The following is a 21,617-nucleotide window of genomic DNA, read 5'->3' as shown; positions in this document are numbered from 1 at the left end:
AAAGCCCCCGGGGAAAACAACCCCCCCCCCCCAAAAAAAAAAAAACCCAACAAATTTGTTTTCAAAAGAAAGTGCAAAGCCAGATTAGGAGTTTTTTTGGGGGGGGAAAAGACGAGGCCGGCGGCGGCGGGCAGTGGGGGGGGGGGGGGAAGGAAGAAGAAGACGCGTCCGACCGTCCGATGGACGGACGGACAGACGGACGGACGGGGGGGGCTGCAAACCGGCCCCCCCCCCGGCCATGCCGCGCCGCAAGCAGCGCCGGCCGCAGCAGCTCGTCGCCGAGCACGGTGGGTGCCGCCGAGGAGGAGGAGGAGGAGGAGGGTGGTGGTTGGGGGGGAGCAGGGGGTTTCGGGGAGGGGGGGGTCGGGGTGCGCCGGTTTCTTCCCCCCCCCCCCTCCTCGCTTTTTCGATTGTATTTTATTTTTTTTGCAACAGCGTCCCGGCGCCGCTTGCAAACTGCGGGCGCGATATCGGCGCGCGCCGGCAAATGTCGGCGGGCAAATATCTGCGGGCGATGCTCGCGTGCAATATCTGCGTGCAAATATCTGCGTGCGATGCTCGTGTGCAATATCTGCGTGCAAATGTCTGCGGGCGATGCTCGTGTGCAATATCTGCGTGCAAATATCTGCGTGCGATGCTCGTGTGCAATATCTGCGTGCAAATGTCTGCGGGCGATGCTCGTGTGCAATATCTGCGTGCAAATGTCTGCGGGCGATGCTCGCGTGCAATATCTGCGTGCAAATGTCTGCGGGCGATGCTCGCGTGCAATATCTGCGTGCAAATGTCTGCAGGCGATGCTCGCGTGCAATATCTGCGTGCAAATGTCTGCGGGCGACGCTCGTGTGCAATATCTGCGTGCAAATGTCTGCGTGCAAATATCTGTATGCGACGCTCGCGTGCAATATCTGCGTGCAAATATCTGTGTGCGACACTCGTGTGCGATATCTGCGTGCAAATGTCTGCGTGCAAATATCTGTGGGCGACGCTTGCGTGCAATATCTGCGTACAAATATCTGTGTGCGACACTCGTGTGCAATATCTGCGTGCAATATCTGTGGGCGACGCTTGCGTGCAATATCTGCGTGCAATATCTGTGGGCGACGCTCGTGTGCAAATATCTGCGTGCAAGAGCTGCACGTGATGCTCGTGTGCAATGTCTGCATGCAAATATCTGCAAGCGACGATCACGTGCAATAGCTGCATGCAACGCTCGCGTGCAGTGTCTGTGTGCAAATATCTGCGTGCAAATATCTGCGGGCGACGCTCGTGTGCAAATATCTGCATGCGATGATCACGTGCAATATCTGCGTGCAAGAGCTGCACATGATGCTCGTGTGCAATGTCTGTGTGCAAATATCTGCGTGCAAATATCTGCGGGCGACACTCGTGTGCAATATCTGCGGGCAAATACCTGCGGGCGACGCTCGCGTGCGATATCTGCGTGCAAATATCTGTGTGCGATGCTCGTGTGCAATATCTGCGTGCAAATGTCTGTGTGCGATGCTCGCGTGCAATATCTGCGTGCAAATATCTGCGGGCGACGCTCGTGTGCAATATCTGCGTGCAAATCTGCGTGCAAACATCTGCGTGCGACGCTCGCGTGCATCACAGCCTGGGGACCCCCCCTCGATTACATCACAGCTTGGGGATCCCCCATTGCATCACAGCCTGGGGACCCCCCTCGATTACATCACAGCTTGGGGATCCCCCATTGCATCACAGCCTGGGGACCCCCCCTCGATTACATCACAGCTTGGGGATCCCCCATTGCATCACAGCCTGGGGACCCCCCTCGATTACATCACAGCTTGAGGATCCCCTATTGCATCACAGCCTGGGGACCCCCTCCTTGATTGCATCACGGTTTGGGGACGCCCCCCCCCTTGATTGCATCACAGCCTGGGGACCCCCCCTTGATTGCATCATAGCCTGGGGACCCCCCTCGATTGCATCACAGCTTGGGGATCCCCTATTGCATCACAGCCTGGGGACCCCCCCTCGATTACATCACAGCTTGAGGATCCCCTATTGCATCACAGCCTGGGGATCCCCCCTTGATTGCATCATAGTCTGGGGACCCCCCCCCGATTGCATCACGGCTCGAGGACCCCCCCCGATTGCATCATGGCTCGGGGACCCCCCCCTTGATTGCATCACGGTTTGGGGACCCCCCCGGTTGCATCACGGTTCGGGGACCCCCCCCCGATTGCATCATCGCTCGGGGACACCCCCCCCCGATTGCATCACGGCTCGGGGACCCCCCCCGATTGCATCATCGCTCGGGGACACCCCCCCTTGATTGCATCACGGCTCGGGGACCCCCCCGTCCCCCCCCCCGTCCCCGTCCCCTCCGGACACCAGAGGTCCCTGCAGCCGCCGCATCCGCCCGCGTCTCCTCCTCTTCCTCCTCTTCCTCCCGGAGCCGGAGCCGCCGCGGGACCGGCCATGGCCGAGCCGGGAGGTGCGGCAGCGGGGCGCGACCCCCCCCCCCGGACGGACGGACGGACGCTGCCCCCACCACGGCCTGCCCCACGGGGGCTCCATCCCGGCGACCCGGCTCCATCCGTCCGTCCGTCCGTCCGTCCGTCCTTCGGGCCTCTCCGTGCGCCCGGCCCTGCCGGCATCGGGCCCTCCGTCCCCGCGTCCGTCCGTCCTGCCCTCCGGGTCTCTCCGTCCGTCCGTCCGTCCTTCGGGGCCCTGCATCCGTCCCTGCCTGCCGGCATCCGGCCCTCCGTCCCCGCGTCCGTCCGTCCGTCCTTCGGGTCCCCGCATCCATCCGTCCCTCCGTCCCCACGTCTGTCCGGCCTCTCCTCCGTCCCCGCGTCCGTCTGTCCTTCGGGTCCCTGCATCCCTCCGTCCCTCTGTCCCCACGTCTGTCCATCCTCTCTTCCGTCCCCGCGTCCGTCTGTCCTTCGGGTCCCCGCATCCCTCCGTCCCCACGTCTGTCCATCCTCTCCTCCGTCCCCGCGTCCGTCTGTCCTTCGGGTCCCCGCATCCCTCCGTCCCCACGTCTGTCCATCCTCTCCTCCGTCCCCGCGTCCGTCTGTCCTTCGGGTCCCCGCATCCCTCCGTCCCTCCGTCCCCACGTCTCTCCGTCCTCTCCTCCGCCTCCGGGTCTGTCCATCCTTCAAGTCCCTGCATCCATCCCTCCATCCCCGTGTCCATCCATCCCTCCCTCCGTCTCCGTGTCCATCCATCCGTCCCTCCATCCCTGTGTCTGTCCGTCCATCCCTCCGTCGCCACATTTGTCCATCCGTCCCTGTGGCCATCCCTCCATCTGCATATCCATCCATCCCTCTGTCCCCGTGTCTGTCCATCCCTCCCTCCATCCCTGTGTCCATCCATCCCTCCATCCCCGTGTCCATCCATCCCTCTGTCCCCGTGTCCATCCATCCATTCATGTGTCCGTCCATCCATCCCTCCATCCCCGTGTCCATCCATCCCTCTGTCCCCGTGTCCATCCATCCATTCATGTGTCCGTCCATCCATCCCTCCATCCCCGTGCCCATTCATCCCTCCCTCCGTCTCTGTGTCCATCCATCCATCCCTCCATCCCTGTGTCCGTCTGTCCATCCCTCCGTTGCCACGTCTGTCCATCCGTCCCTGTGTCCATCCCTCCATCTGCATATCCATCCATCCCTCTGTCCCCATGTCTGTCCATCCGTCCATGTGTCCATCCATCCGTCCCTCCATCTCCGTGTCCATCCATCCCTTCATCCCCGTGTCCATCCATCCCTCTGTCCCCATGTCCGTCCATCCGTCCCTCCATCCCCGTGTCCATCCATCCCTCTGTCCCCGTGTCTGTCCATCCATCCCCGTGTCCGTCCATCCATCCCTCCATCCCTGTGTCCATCCATCCCTCCATCCCCGTGTCCGTCCATCCATCCATGTGTCCGTCCATCCGTCCATGTGTCCGTCCATCCATCCCTCCATCCCCCGTCCGTCCATCCCTCTGTCCCCATGTCCATCCATCCGTCCATGTGTCCGTCCATCCGTCCCTCCATCCCCGTGTCCGTCCTTCCATCCATGTGTCCGTCCATCCGTCCCTCCGTCCCCACATCTGTCCCTCCTCCCCTCCGTCTCCGGGTCTCTCCGTCCGTCCATCCATCCGTGTCTGTGTCCTTGCCCACCCCATGGTGCATCCATCCATCCATCCATCCGTCCATCCATCCGTGTCTGTGTCCTTGCCCACCCCATGGTGCATCCATCCATCCATCCATCCATCCATCCATCCATCCATCCGGGGCAGGAAAACCCTCCCCTGATCCCCCTCTGTGGGGCCAGTGCATTTCGGGGTGGGACGGCGCCAAATCCCGGCCCCTCTCGCCCTGCAGGTTCCCCGGCCGCCACCGCCGCTCCTTCCTCCTCCTCCTCCTCCTCGGAGCCGCCGCCGATGGACGCGGAGCCGCCGCCGCCGCCGCTGGACATCCCGCTGCTGCTGGAGGAGCTGCGGGTGCTGCAGCAGCGGCAGCTCCACCAGCTGCAGCTCACGGAGGAGATCTGCCGCCAAGTCCTGCTGTTGGGCGCCCCGGCCCCACCTCGGGCCACCCCGACCCTCTTCGCCGCCGCCAAAACCCAACCGCCGCGGGCCCCGGCGTCCGGCCCCCCACCTAAACCCACCTTCTTCCACCTCTACCGCCCGTGGGGGGCCAAAGCCGAAGCGGCCGCCTTCCCGGCGCCGCCGCCGCCGCCGCCGGCCTTCCCGGGTTTGTTGCGTCCCAAGAACGAGGCGGAGGAGAAGCCGGGCGGGCGGCACCGGTGCCGCTTCTGCGCCAAGGCCTTCGGCAGCGACAGCGCCCTGCAGATCCACCTGCGCTCCCACACCGGCGAGCGGCCCTACAAGTGCAACGTCTGCGGCAACCGCTTCACCACCCGCGGCAACCTCAAGGTGCACTTCCACCGCCACCGCGACCGCTACCCCCACGTCCAGATGAACCCCCACCCCGTGCCCGAGCATCTCGACTACCTCCTGGCCGGACCTCGCTGCCCGCCGCCGGAGAAGAGCGAAGCCGGCGAGAAGCCGCCGCCGGTGCCACCACCGGTGCCGCCACCGGTGCCGCCGCCACCACCGGTGGTGGCCACCGAGGGCCTCCCGCTGCTGCCCCAACCCTTGCCGGGCTTCAACAAGCTGGTGCTGCTGAAGGCGGCCGAGGAGAAGGCCAAGGGGGACGAAAACACGCCGCCGGGCAAGCTGCCCGCCTGGGCCGTCTTGGCCAACCACTTCAAGGGCGGCCACCACCACCACCACCACCACCACCACCACCACCACCACGCCGCCGCCTTCCCCTTCCTCCTGGAGCCGCCGGCCCCCTCCGAGACCTCCAAGCTGCAGCAGCTGGTGGAGAAGATCGACCCAACAGAGACGCCGGGGACGGCGGCAGCGGCCGCCCCGCCGCCGCCACCGCCGCCACCGCCGCCGCCGCCGCCGCCGTCCTCTTCCAACCAGTGCCCCGTGTGCCGCCGGGTGCTGAGCTGCCCCCGGGCGCTGCGGCTGCACGCAGGGCAGCACGCCAGCGGCGCCAGCGCCGAGCGCCCTTTCCGCTGCCAGGCCTGCGGCCGGGCTTTCTCCACCCGCGGCAACTTGCGGGCTCATTCGGCCGCCCACCGAGCCAGCCCCACCGCCGCCGCCGCCGCTCGGCCCCGAACCTCCTGCCCCATCTGCCAGAAGAAGTTGGCCGACGGCCCGGGCCTCCAGCACCACGTCCGCCTGCACCTGGGCGGGCAGGTGGCCAACGGTGGCCCGCCGCCCGCCCGCCGGCCCCACGAGTCCTCCGAGGACGAGGAGGAGGAGGAGGACGACGACGACGACGACGAAGACGAGGAGGAGGACGCCTCTGAGGAGGACGCCTCCGAGGAGGATGACTCCGAGAAGGCCCCAGCCGAGGAGGAGGAGGACGAGGAGGACGAGGAGGAGGAGGTGGTGGTGGAAGAGGAGGAGGATGAGGAGGAGGATGAGGAAGGCGGCGCTCCTCGCCGCCCGGCCGGCAGCCCTGCGCCGCCGGCCTCGGAGGGAGCCGGCGAGCCCCAGGTGGAGGAAGGTGGAGCGCGCCGAGGGGACGACGCGCAGCCGGAGGAGCCGCGGGCCAGCCCGGCCGAGGACGGCGCTCCTGACGGGGCCGCGCCGAAGAAGCAGGGGCAGGTAAGGTCCCTAGGGACGCTCCCAGTCCCTCCGTAGGGATGCTGGTGCTCCCTAGGGACGTTCCCAGGCCCTAAGGACACTCCTGGTCCCTCTGTAGGGATGCTGGTGCTCCCTAGGGACACTTCTGGTCCATAGGAACGTTCCTGGTCCCTTCATAGGGATGCTGGTGGTCCCTAAGGACGTTCCTGGTCCATAGGGACGCTCATGGTCCCTCCCTAGGGATGCTGGTGGTCCATAGGGACATTCCCCATCCATAGGGACGCTCATGGTCCCTCCCTAGGGATGCTGGTGGTCCATAGGGACCTTCCCGGTCCATAGGGATGTTCCCAGTCCATGGGGACGTTCCCGGTCCCTGGGGACACTCATCCCTAGGGATGCTGGTGGTCCATGGGGACCTTCCCAGTCCATAGGGATGTTCCCAGTCCATGGGGATGTTCCCGGTCCCTGGGGACGCTCATCCCTAGGGATGCTGGTGGTCCATGGGGACCTTCCCGGTCCATAGGGATGTTCCCAGTCCATGGGGACGTTCCCGGTCCCTGGGGACACTCATCCCTAGGGATGCTGGTGGTCCATGGGGACCTTCCTGGTCCATAGGGATGGTCCCAGACCATGGGGACTTTCCTAGTCCCTAAGGATGTTCCCGGTCCATAGGAATGCCCATGGTCCCTCTCTAGGGATGCTGGTGGTCCATGGGGACCTTCCCGGTCCATGGGAACACTCATGGTCCCTCTCTAGGGATGCTCCTGGTCCATAGAGACATTCCTGGTCCATGGGGACGCTCATGGTCCCTCTCTAGGGACGCTGGTGGTCCATGGGGACGTTCCTAGTCCATGGGGACACTCATGGTCCCTCTCTAGGGACGTTCCTGGTCCATAGAGACGTTCCTGGTCCATGGGGACGCTCATGGTCCCTCTCTAGGGACGCTGGTGGTCCATGGGGATGTTCTCGGTCCATGGGAACACTCATGGTCCCTCTCTAGGGACGCTGGTGGTCCATGGGGACGTTCCTGGTCCATGGGGACGCTCGTGGTCCCTCTCTAGGGACGTTCCTGGTCCATGGGGACATTCCCGGTCCATGGGGACGCTCATGGTCCCTCTCTAGGGACACTGGTGGTCCATGGGGACGTTCTCGGTCCACGGGGACGTTCCCAGTCCGACGGGGACGTTCGGGACGCCGCTTCTTCCCCCCAACCACCTCCTCCCTCGCCTCCTTGCTCTTCCCCCCCCAACCCCCACCGCCCCCCCAACAGGTGCCGCCATGCTGGAGCGGCGGCCCGGCGGCCCGCGCCCCCCGCCCCGCGCCGGGCCCCCAACCGCCGCCGACGCCGCCGAGCCGTGGGGCCGGCAAACCGCCGGAGCTGCCCCCACCGCCACCACCGCCGCCGCCGCCGCCGCCGCCGGCCCTCTCCTTCTGGAGCCAGTACGGCGCCTTCGCGGCCGCCGGCCGCCCCCGACCCGGCCCCCCGGCCCCCGCCGACCCCCCGGCGGCTTCGGGGCAAGGCCCGGCCGAGAAGTAGCGCCTCGACGGGTCCCTTTTTATCTTTTAATCCTAGTTTCGCCTCGACTGTAGCGCACAGGGCGCCCCCTTCGCCTCCCCTCGCCGCCATCTTGACCCCCCTCCTCCGTCTTCCTCCTTTCCCCCAACCCCAGCGTAGCCTCCTCCATTAAAGCCCTTCACGGTGACTCGTCTCCGCTTCTTGTTTTGGGAGGGAGGAGGCGGCGTCGTATTTTGGGGAGGAAAATGGGTTATTTTGGGGGGTGGGGGGGGTTCTCCCGCCTCTCCCCCCCCCCAACAACGCCCTCTGCCAGGGCGTAAGATGGCGGCCCCGCCCGCAACAAAGATGGCCGCGCGCCGTTGCCAGGGCGCCGCCCGCCGCTAAGATGGCCGCGCGCGCCCGCGGCCAAGATGGCGCGCGCGGCTTCGCCGTGAGGGCGGCGCCGCCCGTTGCTAGGACACCGTCCCCCCTCCTCCCTCCTCCCGCGCGGCGTTCTGCTGGCCGCCGTGCCCGCAGCCAAGATGGCGCGCGCGGCTTCGCCGTGAGGGCGGCGCCGCCCGTTGCTAGGACACCGTCCCCCCCCCTCCCTCCTCCCGCGCGGCGTTCTGCTGGCCGCCGTGCCCGCAGCCAAGATGGCGCGCGCGGCTTCAGGGCGCGGCCTAGCGGGCGCCGCTCCGCCCCGCTTCCGGTTCGGCGGCGGCGGCGGCGGGGCCGGGAGCGGGGCCGGGGCCGGGGCCGGGAGCGGAGCCGCAGCCGCAGCCGCCAGCGCCATGTCGGACACGTGGAGCTCGATCCAGGCGCACAAGAAGCAGCTGGACTCGCTGCGGGAGCGGCTCCAGCGGCGGCGGAAGCAGGACCCGCTCGGTGCGGGGCGGGGGGGGGCGCCGGGAGGGGGTCAGAGGGCGTCGGGAGGGGTCAGGGGGCGTCGGGAGGGGTCAAGGGGCATCGCGAGGGGGTCAAGGGGCATCGGGAGGGGTCAAGGGGTGCCAGGAGGGGTCAGGGGGCGTCGGGAGGGGATCAGAGGGCACCAGGAGGGGGTCCAGGGGCACCAGGAGGGGTCAAGGGGTGTTGGGAAGGGTCAAGGGGTGTTGGGAAGGGTCAAGGGGCGTCAGGAGGGGGTCAGAGGGCACCAGGAGGGGGTCAGGGGGCGTCGGGAGGGGTCAAGGGGCGTCGGGAGGGGTCAGAGGGCGTCGGGAGGGGTCAGGGTGCATCGGGAGGGGTCAGGGTGCATCGGGAGGGGGTCAAGGGGCATCGGGAGGGGTCAGAGGGCGTCGGGAGGGGGTCAGGGGGCGTCGGGAGGGGTCAGGGGGCGTCGGGAGGGGTCAGGGGGTGTCGGGAGGGGGTCCAGGGGCACCAGGAGGGGTCGGGGGCGTCGGGAGGGGTCAGAGGGCGTCGGGAGGGGGTCCAGGGGCACCAGGAGGGGGTCCAGGGGCACCAGGAGGGGTCAAGGAGTGTTGGGAAGGGTCAAGGGGCATCAGGAGGGGGTCAGAGGGTGCCGGGAGGGGGTCAGAGGGCACCAGGAGGGGGTCAGGGGGCATCAGGAGGGGTCAAGGGGCGTCGGGAGGGGGTCAGAGGGTGCCGGGAGGGGGTCAGAGGGTACCAGGAGGGGGTCAGGGGGCGTCGGGAGGGGATCAGAGGGCACCAGGAGGGGGTCCAGGGGCACCAGGAGGGGGTCAGGGGGCATCAGGAGGGGTCAAGGGGTGTTGGGAAGGGTCAAGGGGCGTCAGGAGGGGGTCAGAGGGCACCAGGAGGGGGTCAGGGGGCGTCGGGAGGGGTCAAGGGGCGTCGGGAGGGGTCAGAGGGCGTCGGGAGGGGTCAGGGTGCATCGGGAGGGGTCAGGGTGCATCGGGAGGGGGTCAAGGGGCATCGGGAGGGGTCAAGGGGCGTCGGGAGGGGGTCAGGGGGCGTCGGGAGGGGTCAGGGGGCGTCGGGAGGGGGTCCAGGGACACCAGGAGGGGTCGGGGGCGTCGGGAGGGGTCAGAGGGCGTCGGGAGGGGGTCCAGGGGCACCAGGAGGGGGTCCAGGGGCACCAGGAGGGGTCAAGGAGTGTTGGGAAGGGTCAAGGGGCATCAGGAGGGGGTCAGAGGGTGCCGGGAGGGGGTCAGAGGGCACCAGGAGGGGGTCAGGGGGCGTCGGGAGGGGGTCAGGGGGCGTCGGGAGGGGGTCCAGGGGCACCAGGAGGGGTCAGGGGGCGTCGGGAGGGGTCAGGGGGCGTCAGGAGGGGGTCCAGGGGCACCAGGAGGGGGTCCAGGGGCACCAGGAGGGGTCAAGGAGTGTTGGGAAGGGTCAAGGGGCATCAGGAGGGGGTCAGAGGGTGCTGGGAGGGGGTCAGAGGGCACCAGGAGGGGGTCAGGGGGCATCAGGAGGGGTCAGGGGGCGTCGGGAGGGGGTCAGGGGGCATCAGGAGGGGTCAGGGGGCGTCGGGAGGGGGTCAGGGGGCGTCGGGAGGGGGTCAGGGGGCGTCGGGAGGGGTCCAGGGGCGTCGGGAGGGGTCAGAGGGCGTCGGGAGGGGGTCAGGGGGCGTCGGGAGGGGTCAAGGGGCATCAGGAGGGGGTCAGAGGGCATCAGGAGGGGGTCAGAGGGCATCGGGAGGGGGTCAAGGGGCACCAGGAGGAGGTCAGGGGGTGTCGGGAGGGGTCAGAGGGTGCCAGGAGGGGGTCAGAGGGCATCGGGAGGGGTCAGAGGGCATCGGGAGGGGGTCAGAGGGCATCGGGAGGGGGTCAGAGGGCATCGGGAGGTGGTCAAGGGGCATCGGGAGGGGTCAGGGGCACCAGGAGGAGGTCAGGGGGTGTCGGGAGGGGTCAGAGGGCATCGGGAGGGGGTCCAGGGGCACCAGGAGGAGGTCAGGGGGTGTCGGGAGGGGTCAGAGGGCATCGGGAGGGGGTCAAGGGGCGTCAGGAGGGGGTCAAGGGACGTCAGGAGGGGTCAGAGGGTGCCAGGGCGGTGGAGGGGGGGGTGGGAGGAGGAGGAAGGAGCCTCGTCCCTCCGATCCCGACCCCCCTCGGCCCCCAGACCCCCGTCACCCGGAGCTGGCGCTGGCCCCTCCGTCCCGCAGCGCCAGCCCGGCCCCCGTCGCCCCCGCGGCGGCGGCGGCCGGAGGTGTCGGAGGAGCGGCCGGCGGAGGAGGAGGAGGAGCAGGAGCGGCGGCCGGCGGCGGCGGAGCGGCCGAGCTGACCACCGACCCGGCGCTGGAGCGGCGGCTGCTGCGGCACCTGGCCGACCTGGCGCTGCCGCTGCCCACCGACGCGCTGGCCATCTGCCGCGCCATCGCCACGGTACGGCCGCCTCCTCCTCCTCCGGCCCCCTTGCCGGATTTCCCGCCGCCGCCGCCGCTCTCAACGCCCGCTCTGTCTCGCCCCGCAGCCCGACGCGCCGGCCGCGCAGCGCAGCGTGGAGAGCCTGCTGCAGAAATTCGCCGCCCAGGAGCTCATCGAGGTGCGCCGCGGGCTGCTGCACGAGGAAGCCGCTCAACCCACCCTCGTCACCTACGCCGACCACGCCAAGCTCTCGGCCATGACCGGCGCCGTGGCCGAACGCAAGCGGCGGCCCCAAGCCGACGCCGCCGACGGCTCCGCCGCCCCCGCCGCCCCCGCCGCCGAAACCGGCAAGGAACCGGCTAAGAAGTGGCGCAAGCAGGCCTCCGACGTCGACCGGGAGATCGAGAGCTTGCTCAGCCAGCAGTCCACCAAGGAGCAGCAGAGCAAGAAGGTAGCGGCGCCCCCCCAAATCGCACCCGGCGCTCGCTTTTCCCCCCCAAGAGGCACCTGGTGTTCACCTTTGTGCCCCGAAAGGCTCCTGGCTTTCGCTTTTTCCCCCTAAAAGGCGCCCGGTGCTCACTTTTCGCCCCGAAAAAGCACCCAGCGCTCGCTTTCCCCCCCCCAAAAGGTGCCTGGCTTTCGCCTTCATGCTGCAAAAGGAACCTGGTGCTCGCTTTTCCCCCCAAAAGGCACCCAGCTTTTACCTTTGTGCCCCGAAAGGCTCCTGGCTTTCACTTTTTCCCCCTGAAAGGCACCTGGCTTTCGCCTTCGTGCCTCAAAAGGCGCCCGATGTTCGCTTTTTCCCCCCAAAAGGTGCCCGGCTTTCGCCTTCGTGCCCGAAAAGGCGCCTGGCGCTCCTTTTTCCCCCACAAAAAGGCTCCTGGCTTTCACTTTTTCCCCCTAAAAGGCACCTGGCATTTGTCTTTGTGCCCCGAAAGGCACCTGGTGCTCGCTTTTTCCCCCCAAAAGGCGCCCGGCGTTCACCTTCGTGCCCGAAAAGGCGCCCAGCGCTCGCTTTTTCCCCCCCGAAAGGCACCCAATGTTCGCTTTTTTCCCCCCGAAAGGCGCCCGGCGTTCGCCTTCGTGCCCCGAAAGGCGCCCGGCGCCCGCCCTCGCCCCCGCCGAAGGGTTTCGGCCCGGGCGTTTGCCCCGCTCTCCCCAGGTGAGCCAGGAGATCCTGGAGCTGCTCAACACCACCACGGCCAAGGAGCAGTCCATCGTGGAGAAGTTTCGCTCGCGGGGCCGGGCCCAGGTGCAGGAGTTCTGCGACTACGGCACCAAGGAGGAGTGCATGAAGGCCACCGACGCCGAGCGGCCCTGCCGCAAGCTCCATTTCCGGTGCGTCCTTCCTTCCTTCCTTTTTCCTCCTTTCCTTCCCCGTTTCCAGCCTCGTCCCGCCTCCGCGCCTTTATTTTTTTGGGGGTTGCTTCCCTCCTCGCCGCCGCCAGGCGCATCATCAACAAGCACACGGACGAGTCGCTGGGCGACTGCTCCTTCCTCAACACCTGCTTCCACATGGACACCTGCAAGTACGTCCACTACGAGATCGACGCCTGCTGCGACGCCGGAGCGCCCGGCGGCCGCGAGCGCAACCCCGGCCAGGAGCTGGCTTTGCCCCAGGCCGTCGGCGGCGACGCCAGCGTCGACCGCCTCTTCCCGCCGCAGGTAGGGCTTCCCGGCCGGGGCGGGAAGCGAAGGCGCTCGAACCGCTCCGTGTTTGTTTCGTTTTCTTTCCTTTTCCAGTGGATCTGCTGCGACATCCGCTACCTGGACGTCAGCATCCTGGGCAAATTCGCCGTGGTCATGGCCGACCCGCCTTGGGACATCCACATGGAGCTGCCTTACGGCACGCTGACCGACGACGAGATGCGGCGCCTCAACATCCCCGTGCTGCAGGACGAAGGCTTCCTCTTCCTCTGGGTCACCGGACGGTGAGCGAGGCATTAAAACCAAAAACCCCCGCTTCGTTCCGAAAACCTCCTTTCCGACCCCGGCACCTCTCGCAATCTCTTTTTCTCCCCCCGCCACCCTCTTTTTTTTTTACTCCCCCGGCAGAGCCATGGAGCTGGGACGCGAATGCCTCAACCTCTGGGGGTGAGTTTCGCCCCTCTTCCCCCGTCCCTCCTCTTCCTCGCCGCCGGCGGCCTCGGCACCCGCCGCCCCCTCGCCAGGTACGAGCGGGTGGACGAGATCATCTGGGTGAAGACGAACCAGCTGCAGCGCATCATCCGCACGGGCCGCACCGGCCACTGGCTCAACCACGGCAAGGAGCACTGCCTGGTACGGGCGGCCCCCCCTGCCCCCCCCCCAGCCCCGAATCGCCCCCCAAAAACACGTCGTCCCCCCCAAAAAAAAAAACAAAAACCCCACTCCGGCCGGAGCCTGGCGGCGCTTTTTCCCCCCGCACGGAGAAAAAGGCCGAGCGGCTGCTGCTCCGTGCCGGTTTGGGGTCTTTTGGGGTCTTTCGGGGTCTGGTTTTGGGGTCTTTCAGGGGGGGTCTTTCGGGGTCTGCTTTTGGGGTCTTTCGGGGTCTGCTTTTAGGGTCCTTTGGGGGGTCTTTTGGGGTCTTTCGGGATCTGGTTTTAGGGTCTTTCAGGGGGGGTCTTTGAGGGTCTGGTTTTGAGTCTTTTGGGGTCTGCTTTTGGGGTCCTTTGGGCAGGTCTTTCGGGGTCTGGTTTTGAGTCTTTTGGAAGTCCTTTTGGGTCTGGTTTTGGGGTCTGGTTTTGAGTCTTTTGGGGGTCCTTTTAGGTCTGGTTTTGGGGTCCTTTGGGGGGGTCTTTCGGGGTCTGGTTTTGGAGCTCCAGTTTGGGGATTCGGTTTTGGGTCCTTTGGGCTCCAGTTTTGGGGATGTTTTGGGGTCTGGTTTTGGGGTCTTTCGGGGTCTGGTTTTGAATCTTTTGGGGGTCTTTCGGGGTCTGGTCTTGGGGTCCTTTGCGGGGTCTTTCGGGGTCTGGTTTTGGGGTCTTTTGGGGTCTGCTTTTAGGGTCCTTTGGGGGGTCTTTTGGGGTCTTTCGGGGTCTGGTTTTGAGTCTTTTGGGGTCTGCTTTTGGGGTCCTTTGGGGAGGTCTTTCGGGGTCTGGTTTTGAGTCTTTTGGAAGTCCTTTTGGGTCTGGTTTTGGGGTCTGGTTTTCAGTCTTTTGGGGGTCCTTTTAGGTCTGGTTTTGGGGTCCTTTGGGGGGGTCTTTCGTGGTCTGGTTTTGGAGCTCCAGTTTGGGGATTCGGTTTTGGGTCCTTTGGGCTCCAGTTTTGGGGATGTTTTGGGGTCTGGTTTTGGGGTCTATTGGGGGGGTCTTTTGGGGTTCATTTTTGAGTCTTCTAGGGTTCAGTTTTGAGGTCCTTTGGGGGCTGGTTTTGGGTCTTTCGGGGTCCAGTTTTAGGGTCCTTGGGGGGGGGGGCCTGTTTTTTGGGGTTCCTTGGAGTCCTTTGGGGGGGGGTCCAGTTTTGAGGTCTTTCAGGCTCGTGTTTTTGGGGGTTCCTCGGGGCTGGTTTGGGGGGGGGTTCTTTTGAGGGCAGTTTTGGGGTCTTGGCGGGGCGGATCTTTGGGCTCAGTTTTGACTTCCCAGGAGCCATTTTCGAGTCTTTGGGGGTGGAGGGGGCCGACTGGGGGCGTTGGGGGCCCAGTTTTGGGTCTGGAAGGGGGGCAGTTTCGGGGCCGCTTTCTTTAGGGGACCCCCCCATGGCACCCCCCCCCCCTTTACTTATTTTTTTCTTTTTTTTAACCCGTTTTTCTCCCCTCCTGTTTCCACCCCTCGTCCAGGTGGGAGTGAAAGGAAACCCCCAAGGCTTCAACCGCGGGCTGGACTGCGACGTCATCGTGGCCGAGGTGAGTCCGGGCCGCCGGCGCGGGGACGGGGCCGACGGCGGCCATAAAACCGGCCGCCGCCGCGTCCCCCCCCCAGGTCCGCTCCACCAGCCACAAACCCGACGAGATCTACGGCATGATCGAGCGCCTCTCGCCCGGCACGCGCAAGATCGAGCTCTTCGGCCGCCCCCACAACGTCCAGCCCAACTGGTGAGCGCGTCTGGGGTTTCCCCCCCCCACCGGCTTTTTATTAATTTATTTATTCACACCCCCCCCCCAAACCCCTTTCCAAATCCGTCCCCCTCCGCTCTGCCCAGGATCACGCTGGGGAACCAGCTGGACGGCATCCACCTCCTCGACCCCGACGTGGTGGCCCAGTTCAAGCAGCACTACCCCGACGGCATCATCTCCAAGCCCAAAAACATGTAGGCGCGCGGGCTCGGGGAACGGTTTTTGTAATAAAAAACGCACGCAAACGCGCGCGCACACACACACAAAAAAAAAAAAAAGGAAAGCGAGGCTGCGGTGCGGTGGGGGGGTGCGCGGCAAGCCCTAAAAACCCGCTGCAGGGCGGAAGGAAGGGGGGGGGCACGTTTTTTCCCCCCCCCGCCGCCGGACCCGGTTTTAATGGAAACGGGAGAAGGAAACGGGCGGCCGCGGAAGGAAAAAAAAGAGAGTCCGCGGCGGCGGCGGCGGGGGGCTATTTCACGAAGACCACGCTGTTGCTGGAGTTGCGCGACGCCAGCCAGGCGAGGAAGACGTCCCTGCCGGGGGAAACAAGACGGGGGTGAGGGAGAGCGTCGGCGGGGCCGGGTTTCGCCGCCGCCTTCCTCCTCCTCCTCCTCCTCGCTCACCGGCAGTGCTTCACCACGCACTCGCTGCTGCAATACTCGTTGTCCCAGTCGCTGCTGGCCACCGGCGGGTTCTCGCAGCCCGAGCGCACGCAGCGCGGCCGCGGCGACTCGGCCGCCGGCGACTCGGCCACCAGCTCCACCGCCACCTGCGTGGGCGACTCCACCTGCCGGCCCCGGCGGGAGGAAGCCCGAAAGGAACGGCAAAACAAGTCGGGACGGGTTTTATTTCCCGGCCGAAAAACCCGCCCGGGGGTAGGGGCTCTTCCGACCCCCGCCGGCCGCCTCACCTCGGGCACCACGTCGGCCGCGATCATCTCCACGGGCTCCGGCGAGCCCTGCAGCTCGGGGCCGGCGCCGCGGTCGGGGCTGGCGGCCGCCGCCGCTTCCTCCTCCGCCGCCAGCGCCAGCGGTTGGATCTGCAGAGCCGGCGGCGGCAGGATCTTGATCTGCAGCGGCGGCGGCTGAGGCTGCGGCAGGTGCAGGCGGGTTTTCTGCTGCGCCGCCGCCGCCGCCGCCGGCTGCTGCATGGCCTGCAGCGGCGGCGGCGGCTGCAGCACGGCCACCTGCTGCGCCGGCGGTTGCGGCGGCGGCATCTGCTGCAGCGGCGGCGGCTGCAGCCGGGGCAGCTGAGCCGAAGCGGCGGCGGCGGCGGCGGCCGCCTGCAGCACCGAGCGGGTGACGATCTGCGTGGCCCCCGCCGCCGCCGCCGCTGCCCCCAGCTGCAAGCCGCCCCGCGACGTCACCACCGTGGCGGGGATGACGGTCACCACGCCGCCCTGCGACGACACGGCCAGCGAGGAAGGCAGCATCTGCTTGGGGATGATGATTTTGGTGATGCTGGTCGCCGGGGTCGGCGCCGGCGCCGCAGCTTCCGGGGCCGGCGAGGAGGAGGAGGAGGAGGCGACGGCGGCGGCGGCGGCCGCCGGGGTCGGCTGCGGGGCCGGCGACGTCGGGCTGGGCTCCAGCTCCACCGTCTCCACCGAGGTCTGCGGGGAGAGAAGGCGGTCGGGGGGCGGCGCCGCAGCCGAACCCGAGGGTGTTTTGGTGGCCCGGATGGCGTTTCGGTGGCCCGGATGGCGTTTCTGCAACCTGGCCAGTGTTTTGGCGGCCCGGATGGCCTTTCCGCCACCCAGCCGGTGTTTTGGTGGCCTAGATAGCGTTTTTGGCGGACCAGATAACGTTTTGGCAGCCCGGATGGCGTTTCTGCCACCCGGCTGTCTTTTGGGGGACCCAGATAGCGTTTTGGCAGCCCAGATAACGTTTTTAGTGGCCTGGTTGGCATTTTGGCAACCCAGATGGCGTTTTGATAGCCTAGATAACGTTTTTCACGGCCTGGATGGTGTTTTGGCAGCCCGGATGGCGTTTTGGCGGCCCAAATAGCGTTTCCGCGGCCCGGCCGGCTTTTTGGTGACCTAAATAGCGTTTTGGCAGCCCAGATACTGCTTCAGCAACCCGGACGGCATTTCTATGGCCTGGCCAGCGTTTCGGCAGCCCGGCTGGCTTTTTGGGGGGGGCCTAAATAGCATTTTGATGGCCCAACTAATGTTTTGGCAGCCCGGATGGCATTTCTGCGGCCTGGCCGGCGTTTCGGCAGCCCAGATAGCGTTTTGGCAGCCTGGTCAGCATTTCAGCAGCCCAGACAGCATTTTGGTAGCCTAAATAGCATTTTTGCCAGCCCAAATAACGTTTCCGCGGCCAGGCCGGCCTTTTGGTGGCCTATATAGCATTTTGGCGGCCCAGATAACGTTTTGGCAGCCTGGTCAGCGTTTTTGCCAGCCCAGATAGCGTTTTGGCAGCCCAGATGGCGTTTCGGCAGCCCGGATGGCATTTTGGCAGCCCAAATAGCGTTTCGGCGGCCCGGTCGGCTTTTTGGCGGCCCGGATAGCGTTTCGGCGGCCCAGATAACGTCTCGGCAGCCCGGCGCGCCGCGAGGGAGGGCAGGGACCGTACCTGGACGGCTCGGTAAGCCGCCAGCGCCTTCAGGTATTCCTTCTTGGCCGCTTCCGTCTTCCGCTTGTAAACCTGCGGCGGAAGGAGGAGAGAGGAGCCAGCGGCAGCTCCCGCGACCGAGGCTCTTGGCCGCTTCCCCCCTCGCTTTCCTCCCGCTCCTCTCTGCCCACCTGCTTCTGCTCCTCGCCCAAGCTGTCCCACATGGAGGCCACGATCTTGGAGACCTCGCCGAAGGTGGCGTTGGGGTTCTGGCCCTTGATGGCGGCCTGCGTGTCGCGGAAGAAGAGGGCGTAGGCCGAGACGGGTTTCTGCGGCTCGTTGGGGTCTTTCTTCTTCTTCTGCTTCTTGGGGGGTTTCTGCTTGCGGCCCGGGTCCACCACCAGCGCGGCGGGGGCGGCGGGGGCGGCGGGCGACGGCGGCGTCTTTTGGGCCGGGGCTTGCTAGAGAAAAATTGAAAAAAAAATAAAATAATAACAATAAAAAAAAAAACCCGTCGTTTCGGCGTAGCGGGAAGGTTTAGGGGGAGGAAGAAAAAGGTCCGGAGCGCCTCACCCGCCTGAACTCCTCGGCCTCGTCCTCCTGCAGGGAGCCGGCGGGCGACGGCGCGGGCGAGAGGCGTTCCTGGGGCGAGCGAGCCGGGGCCGGCGACAGCACGGCGGCGGCCTGGGCAGCGGCTTGGGCGGCGGCGGCGCCGTTGCCGGCTCCGTTTCCGCCGCCCAAGCTGAGCCCCAGCTGCGAACTCAGCTCCGACTGGTCGATGGTGGTGAGCTGCCCGTGGCCCAACAAGCCGCCGGGGCTCATGGCCGCCATGGGCACGTCGATGGTGACGGGCGGGTTGGCGCTGTACTGCGTCCCCATGGTGTGCTCCAGCTCCTGGAAAAGCCGGAGCGCCGTCAAAACCGCCGTCGCCCGCGCCTCTCCCCCTCTCCTTTTTCCCCCGGGTTCGCCAAGCCGCCGCTCTCTCACCATGGACAACCCGCCGGCGAGCAAGCCGCCGCTTTGCTCCATCAAGCCGTGGCTCATGCCCACCGGCATGTCCAGGGCTTGCACGCCGTACTGGGCGGAGAAACCGGCGTCGGCGGCGCTGCCGGGGTCGCCCAGGTCGTCGAAGTGGCCCACCACGTCGGAGACGGCCAGCGAGGGGTCGGCGTCCAGGGCGATGGGGGGGATCTCGAACTCCTCGTCGCCCAGGCTGGGCGTGTGGAAGGTCTGCGCGGCGAGGAGGAGGAGGAGGAGGAGGAAGGTGGGGCTGCCCCACCGCCCCGTTTCCTCCGCCGACCGGCCCCCCCCCCCCGCCGCCGCCTCACCTCGGCCCCCGTCAGGAAGGGGTGAGCCGTGCCGGTGATGGCCAGGTAGTTGTCGTTGCCGCCGGGGAACTGCGCGGCGCCCGGCCGGCCGGGAGGGAGAGAAACGGAGGCGGCTGAGGACAGCAACGGGCCGCCGGCACCTCCCCGGCGCTCCCAGTAGCCCCCAGCACCCTCCCAGCGCTCCCCAATACCCCCAGAACCCTCCCACTGTCCCCCAAACCCCCCTAACAGCCCCCAGCACCCTCCCAGTGCCCCCAACACCTCCCAACAGCCCCCAGCACCCTCCCAGTGCCCCCCAAGCCCCCCTAACAGCCCCCAGCACCCTCCCAGTGCTCCCAGCACCCCCCAGAACCCTCCCAGTGTCCCCCAAGCCCCCCTAACAGCCCCCAGCACCCTCCCAGTGCCCCCCAAACCCCCCTAACAGCTCCCAGCACCCTCCCAGTGCCCCCAGCACCTCCCAACAGCCCCCAGCACCCTCCCAGTGCTCCCAGCACCCCCCAGAACCCTCCCACTGTCCCCCAAACCCCCCTAACAGCCCCCAGCACCCTCCCAGTGTCCCCCAAACCCCCCTAACAGCTCCCAGCACCCTCCCAGTGCCCCCAACACCTCCCAACAGCCCCCAGCACCCTCCCAGTGCCCCCAGCACCCCCCAGCACCCTCCCAGTGTCCCCCAAACCCCCCCAATAGCCCCCAGCACCCTCCCAGTGCCCCCAACACCTCCCAACAGCCCCCAGCACCCTCCCAGTGCCCCCAGCACCCCCCAGAACCCTCCCAGTGCCCCCCAAACCCCCCCAATAGCCCCCAGCACCCTCCCAGTGCCCCATGCACCTCCCAATAGCCTCCAGCACCCTCCTAACAGCCCCCAGCACCCTCCCAGTGCCCCCAGCAGCCCCCAGCACCCTCCCAGTGCCCCCAATAGCTCCCAGTTCCGCCCCAGTGTGCCCCCAGCACCCCCTAATAGATCCCAACACCCCCCATCTCCCCCCCAGCACCCCCCAGTAACCCCCAGCACCCCTATGTCCCACCATCTGCCCCAACACCACCCAGCTCCCCCAGCTCTCCCCAGTAGCCCCCAACACCAACTCCCCCCATCACCCCCCAACAGCCCCCAGCACCCCATCTCCCCCATCACCCCCCAGCAGCCCCCATCGCCCCCCAATAGCCCCCAGCACCCCCATCTCCCCCCATCTCCTCCCCAGCAGTCCCCAGTACCCCCTATATACCCCTATATCCCCCCATATCCCCCCAAGAAGCCCCCAGCACCTCCTATCTCCCCTAACTCCCCCCATATCCCCCCCAGTAGCCCCCAGCACCCCCAACTCCCCCCCCACCCCCCAACACCCTCCATCTCCCCCCCAGCACCCCCTATCTACCCTAACTCCCCCCATATCCCCCCTAATAGCCCCCAACACCCCCCAACTCCCCCCATCGCCCCCCAACACCCTCCATCTCCCCCCCAGCAGCCCCCAACACCCCCTATATCCCCCTAACTCCCCCCATATCCCCCCCAGCAGCCCCCAACACCCCCCAACTCACCCCCATATCCCCCTAGTAACCCCCAACACCCCCCAACTCCCCCCATCGCCCCCCAACACCCTCCATCTCCCCCCCAGCAGCCCCCAGCACCCCCTATATACCCCTAACTCCCCCCATATCCCCCCAGTAGCCCCCAGCACCCCCTAACTCCCCCCATATCCCCCAACTCCCCCCAACACCCTCCATCTCCCCCCCAGCACCCCCCAGCACCCCCTATCTCCCCTAACTACCCCCATCTCCCCCCCAGTAGCCCCCAACTCCCCCCAACTCCCCCCATCGCCCCCCAACACCTCCATCTCCCCCCCCAGCAGCCCCCAGCACCCCCTATCTCCCCTAACTCCCTCCATCTCCCCCCAGCACCCCCTATATCCCAACTCCCCCCATATCCCCCCCAGCAGCCCCCAGCACCCCCTATATCCCAACTCCCCCCATATCCCCCCCAGCAGCCCCCAACACCCCCTATATCCCCCTAACTCCCCCCATATCCCCCCCAGCAGCCCCCAACACCCCCTATATCCCCCTAACTCTCTCCATCTCCCCCCCAGCAGCCCCCAGCACCCCCTATATCCCCCTAACTCCCCCCATCTCCCCCCCAGCAGCCCCCAACACCCCCTATATCCCCCTAACTCTCTCCATCTCCCCCCCAGCAGCCCCCAGCACCCCCTATCTCCCCCTAACTCCCCCCATATCCCCCCCAGTAGCCCCCAGCACCCCCTAACTCCCCTCATCGCCCCCCCATCTCCCCCCCCCGGTGCCCGGCTCTCCCCACGGGGCCTCCACCTCCACGACAACACCTCCCCCCCCCGGTCCCGGGCCCCGCTCACCTCCATGGCGCCGCCGCCGCCGAGCGAGAGTCTCCCCGCGACGCGCTCCGGCCCCCGACCCCGGAAGCGGAAGTCCCGCCTCCCCGCCCTCGCGTCACGCCGCGTCACTCCACTTCCGGCGCGAGGGTCATAGAGGCGGCCTCTCCCTCCCTCCCTCCCCCCCCCGCCGGCGGCGGGAGCCCCCCTAGGAGACGGGGTGGGAGGGGGAAAAAAGTCGCGTTTGGGTCTTTTCTGGCCCTGCCGAGCTGGCAGGGCCGGGTAGGAGCAGTGGAGCCGGCGGCCCCCGGCCCCAGAGCGCCCAGGTTCTGCCTAGAGCGCCGCCGGAAGCGGGAGGAGTAGAGGCGGCCGCCGGGGCGGGCAGAGCGCCGCCGGAAGCGGGAGGAGTAGAGGCGGCCGCCGGGGCGGGCAGAGCGCCGCCGGAAGCGGGAGGAGTAGAGGCGGCCGCCGGGGCGG

The 21,617-nt window shown here is 67.1% G+C and overlaps 3 protein-coding genes across 4 annotated transcripts; 2 read left to right on the top strand and 1 right to left on the bottom strand.

Moving 5' to 3' along the window:
* The first annotated feature begins 231 nt into the window (after positions 1-231).
* On the top strand, positions 232-7,815 carry SALL2 (spalt like transcription factor 2). The gene is made up of 3 exons (XM_068921683.1): positions 232-287; positions 4,335-6,139; positions 7,389-7,815. Exons 1-3 carry the CDS (start codon positions 239-241, stop codon positions 7,653-7,655), a joined length of 2,121 nt encoding a protein of 706 aa, XP_068777784.1. The 5' UTR covers positions 232-238; the 3' UTR covers positions 7,656-7,815.
* Positions 7,816-8,334: 519 nt separating this feature from the next.
* On the top strand, positions 8,335-15,146 carry METTL3 (methyltransferase 3, N6-adenosine-methyltransferase complex catalytic subunit). Its single transcript, XM_068921688.1, has 11 exons — positions 8,335-8,498; positions 10,647-10,909; positions 10,998-11,342; positions 12,054-12,229; positions 12,340-12,556; positions 12,635-12,822; positions 12,947-12,985; positions 13,063-13,171; positions 14,649-14,714; positions 14,791-14,903; positions 15,011-15,146. The coding sequence occupies exons 1-11, from the start codon at positions 8,405-8,407 to the stop codon at positions 15,120-15,122; spliced, it is 1,722 nt and encodes a 573-aa protein (XP_068777789.1). The 5' UTR covers positions 8,335-8,404; the 3' UTR covers positions 15,123-15,146.
* Positions 15,133-21,556, bottom strand: TOX4 (TOX high mobility group box family member 4). 2 transcript variants are annotated; one of them, XM_068921687.1, is made up of 10 exons: positions 21,165-21,555; positions 18,805-18,873; positions 18,464-18,706; positions 18,050-18,370; positions 17,668-17,937; positions 17,498-17,569; positions 16,111-16,533; positions 15,835-16,041; positions 15,548-15,711; positions 15,133-15,457 (listed from the first exon to the last, which is right to left on the bottom strand). In XM_068921687.1, the coding sequence occupies exons 1-10, from the start codon at positions 21,168-21,170 to the stop codon at positions 15,394-15,396; spliced, it is 1,839 nt and encodes a 612-aa protein (XP_068777788.1). In that variant the 5' UTR covers positions 21,171-21,555; the 3' UTR covers positions 15,133-15,393. The 2 variants fall into 2 exon arrangements, with proteins under 2 accessions (XP_068777788.1, XP_068777787.1); XM_068921686.1 differs by having other exon boundaries at positions 15,835-16,533; positions 21,165-21,556.
* Between the last annotated feature and the right edge of the window lie 61 nt (positions 21,557-21,617).

The sequence above is a fragment of the Struthio camelus genome, chromosome 29 (genome assembly GCF_040807025.1).
Source record: "Struthio camelus isolate bStrCam1 chromosome 29, bStrCam1.hap1, whole genome shotgun sequence".
Classification (NCBI taxonomy): domain Eukaryota; kingdom Metazoa; phylum Chordata; class Aves; order Struthioniformes; family Struthionidae; genus Struthio; species Struthio camelus.
The sequence above is the reverse complement of the archived record's forward strand: the minus strand, read 5'-3'. Positions and strand labels throughout refer to the sequence as shown.

Excerpts from the sequence above, each read along its gene's own strand:
- SALL2 (XM_068921683.1), top strand. The coding sequence starts at position 239 with ATGCCGCGCCGCAAGCAGCGCCGGCCGCAGCAGCTCGTCGCCGAGCAC. Across the intron at positions 288-4,334 it reads GCAGCTCGTCGCCGAGCACG|GTTCCCCGGCCGCCACCGCC; the intron begins GTGGGTGCCGCC and ends CTCGCCCTGCAG. Across the intron at positions 6,140-7,388 it reads CGCCGAAGAAGCAGGGGCAG|GTGCCGCCATGCTGGAGCGG; the intron begins GTAAGGTCCCTA and ends CCCCCCCAACAG.
- METTL3 (XM_068921688.1), top strand. The coding sequence starts at position 8,405 with ATGTCGGACACGTGGAGCTCGATCCAGGCGCACAAGAAGCAGCTGGAC. Across the intron at positions 12,823-12,946 it reads TTCCTCTGGGTCACCGGACG|AGCCATGGAGCTGGGACGCG; the intron begins GTGAGCGAGGCA and ends CTCCCCCGGCAG. Across the intron at positions 14,904-15,010 it reads CACAACGTCCAGCCCAACTG|GATCACGCTGGGGAACCAGC; the intron begins GTGAGCGCGTCT and ends CGCTCTGCCCAG.
- TOX4 (XM_068921686.1), bottom strand. Across the intron at positions 17,570-17,667 it reads TGGGCGAGGAGCAGAAGCAG|GTTTACAAGCGGAAGACGGA; the intron begins GTGGGCAGAGAG and ends CTTCCGCCGCAG. Across the intron at positions 15,712-15,834 it reads CGGCCGACGTGGTGCCCGAG|GTGGAGTCGCCCACGCAGGT; the intron begins GTGAGGCGGCCG and ends CGGGGCCGGCAG.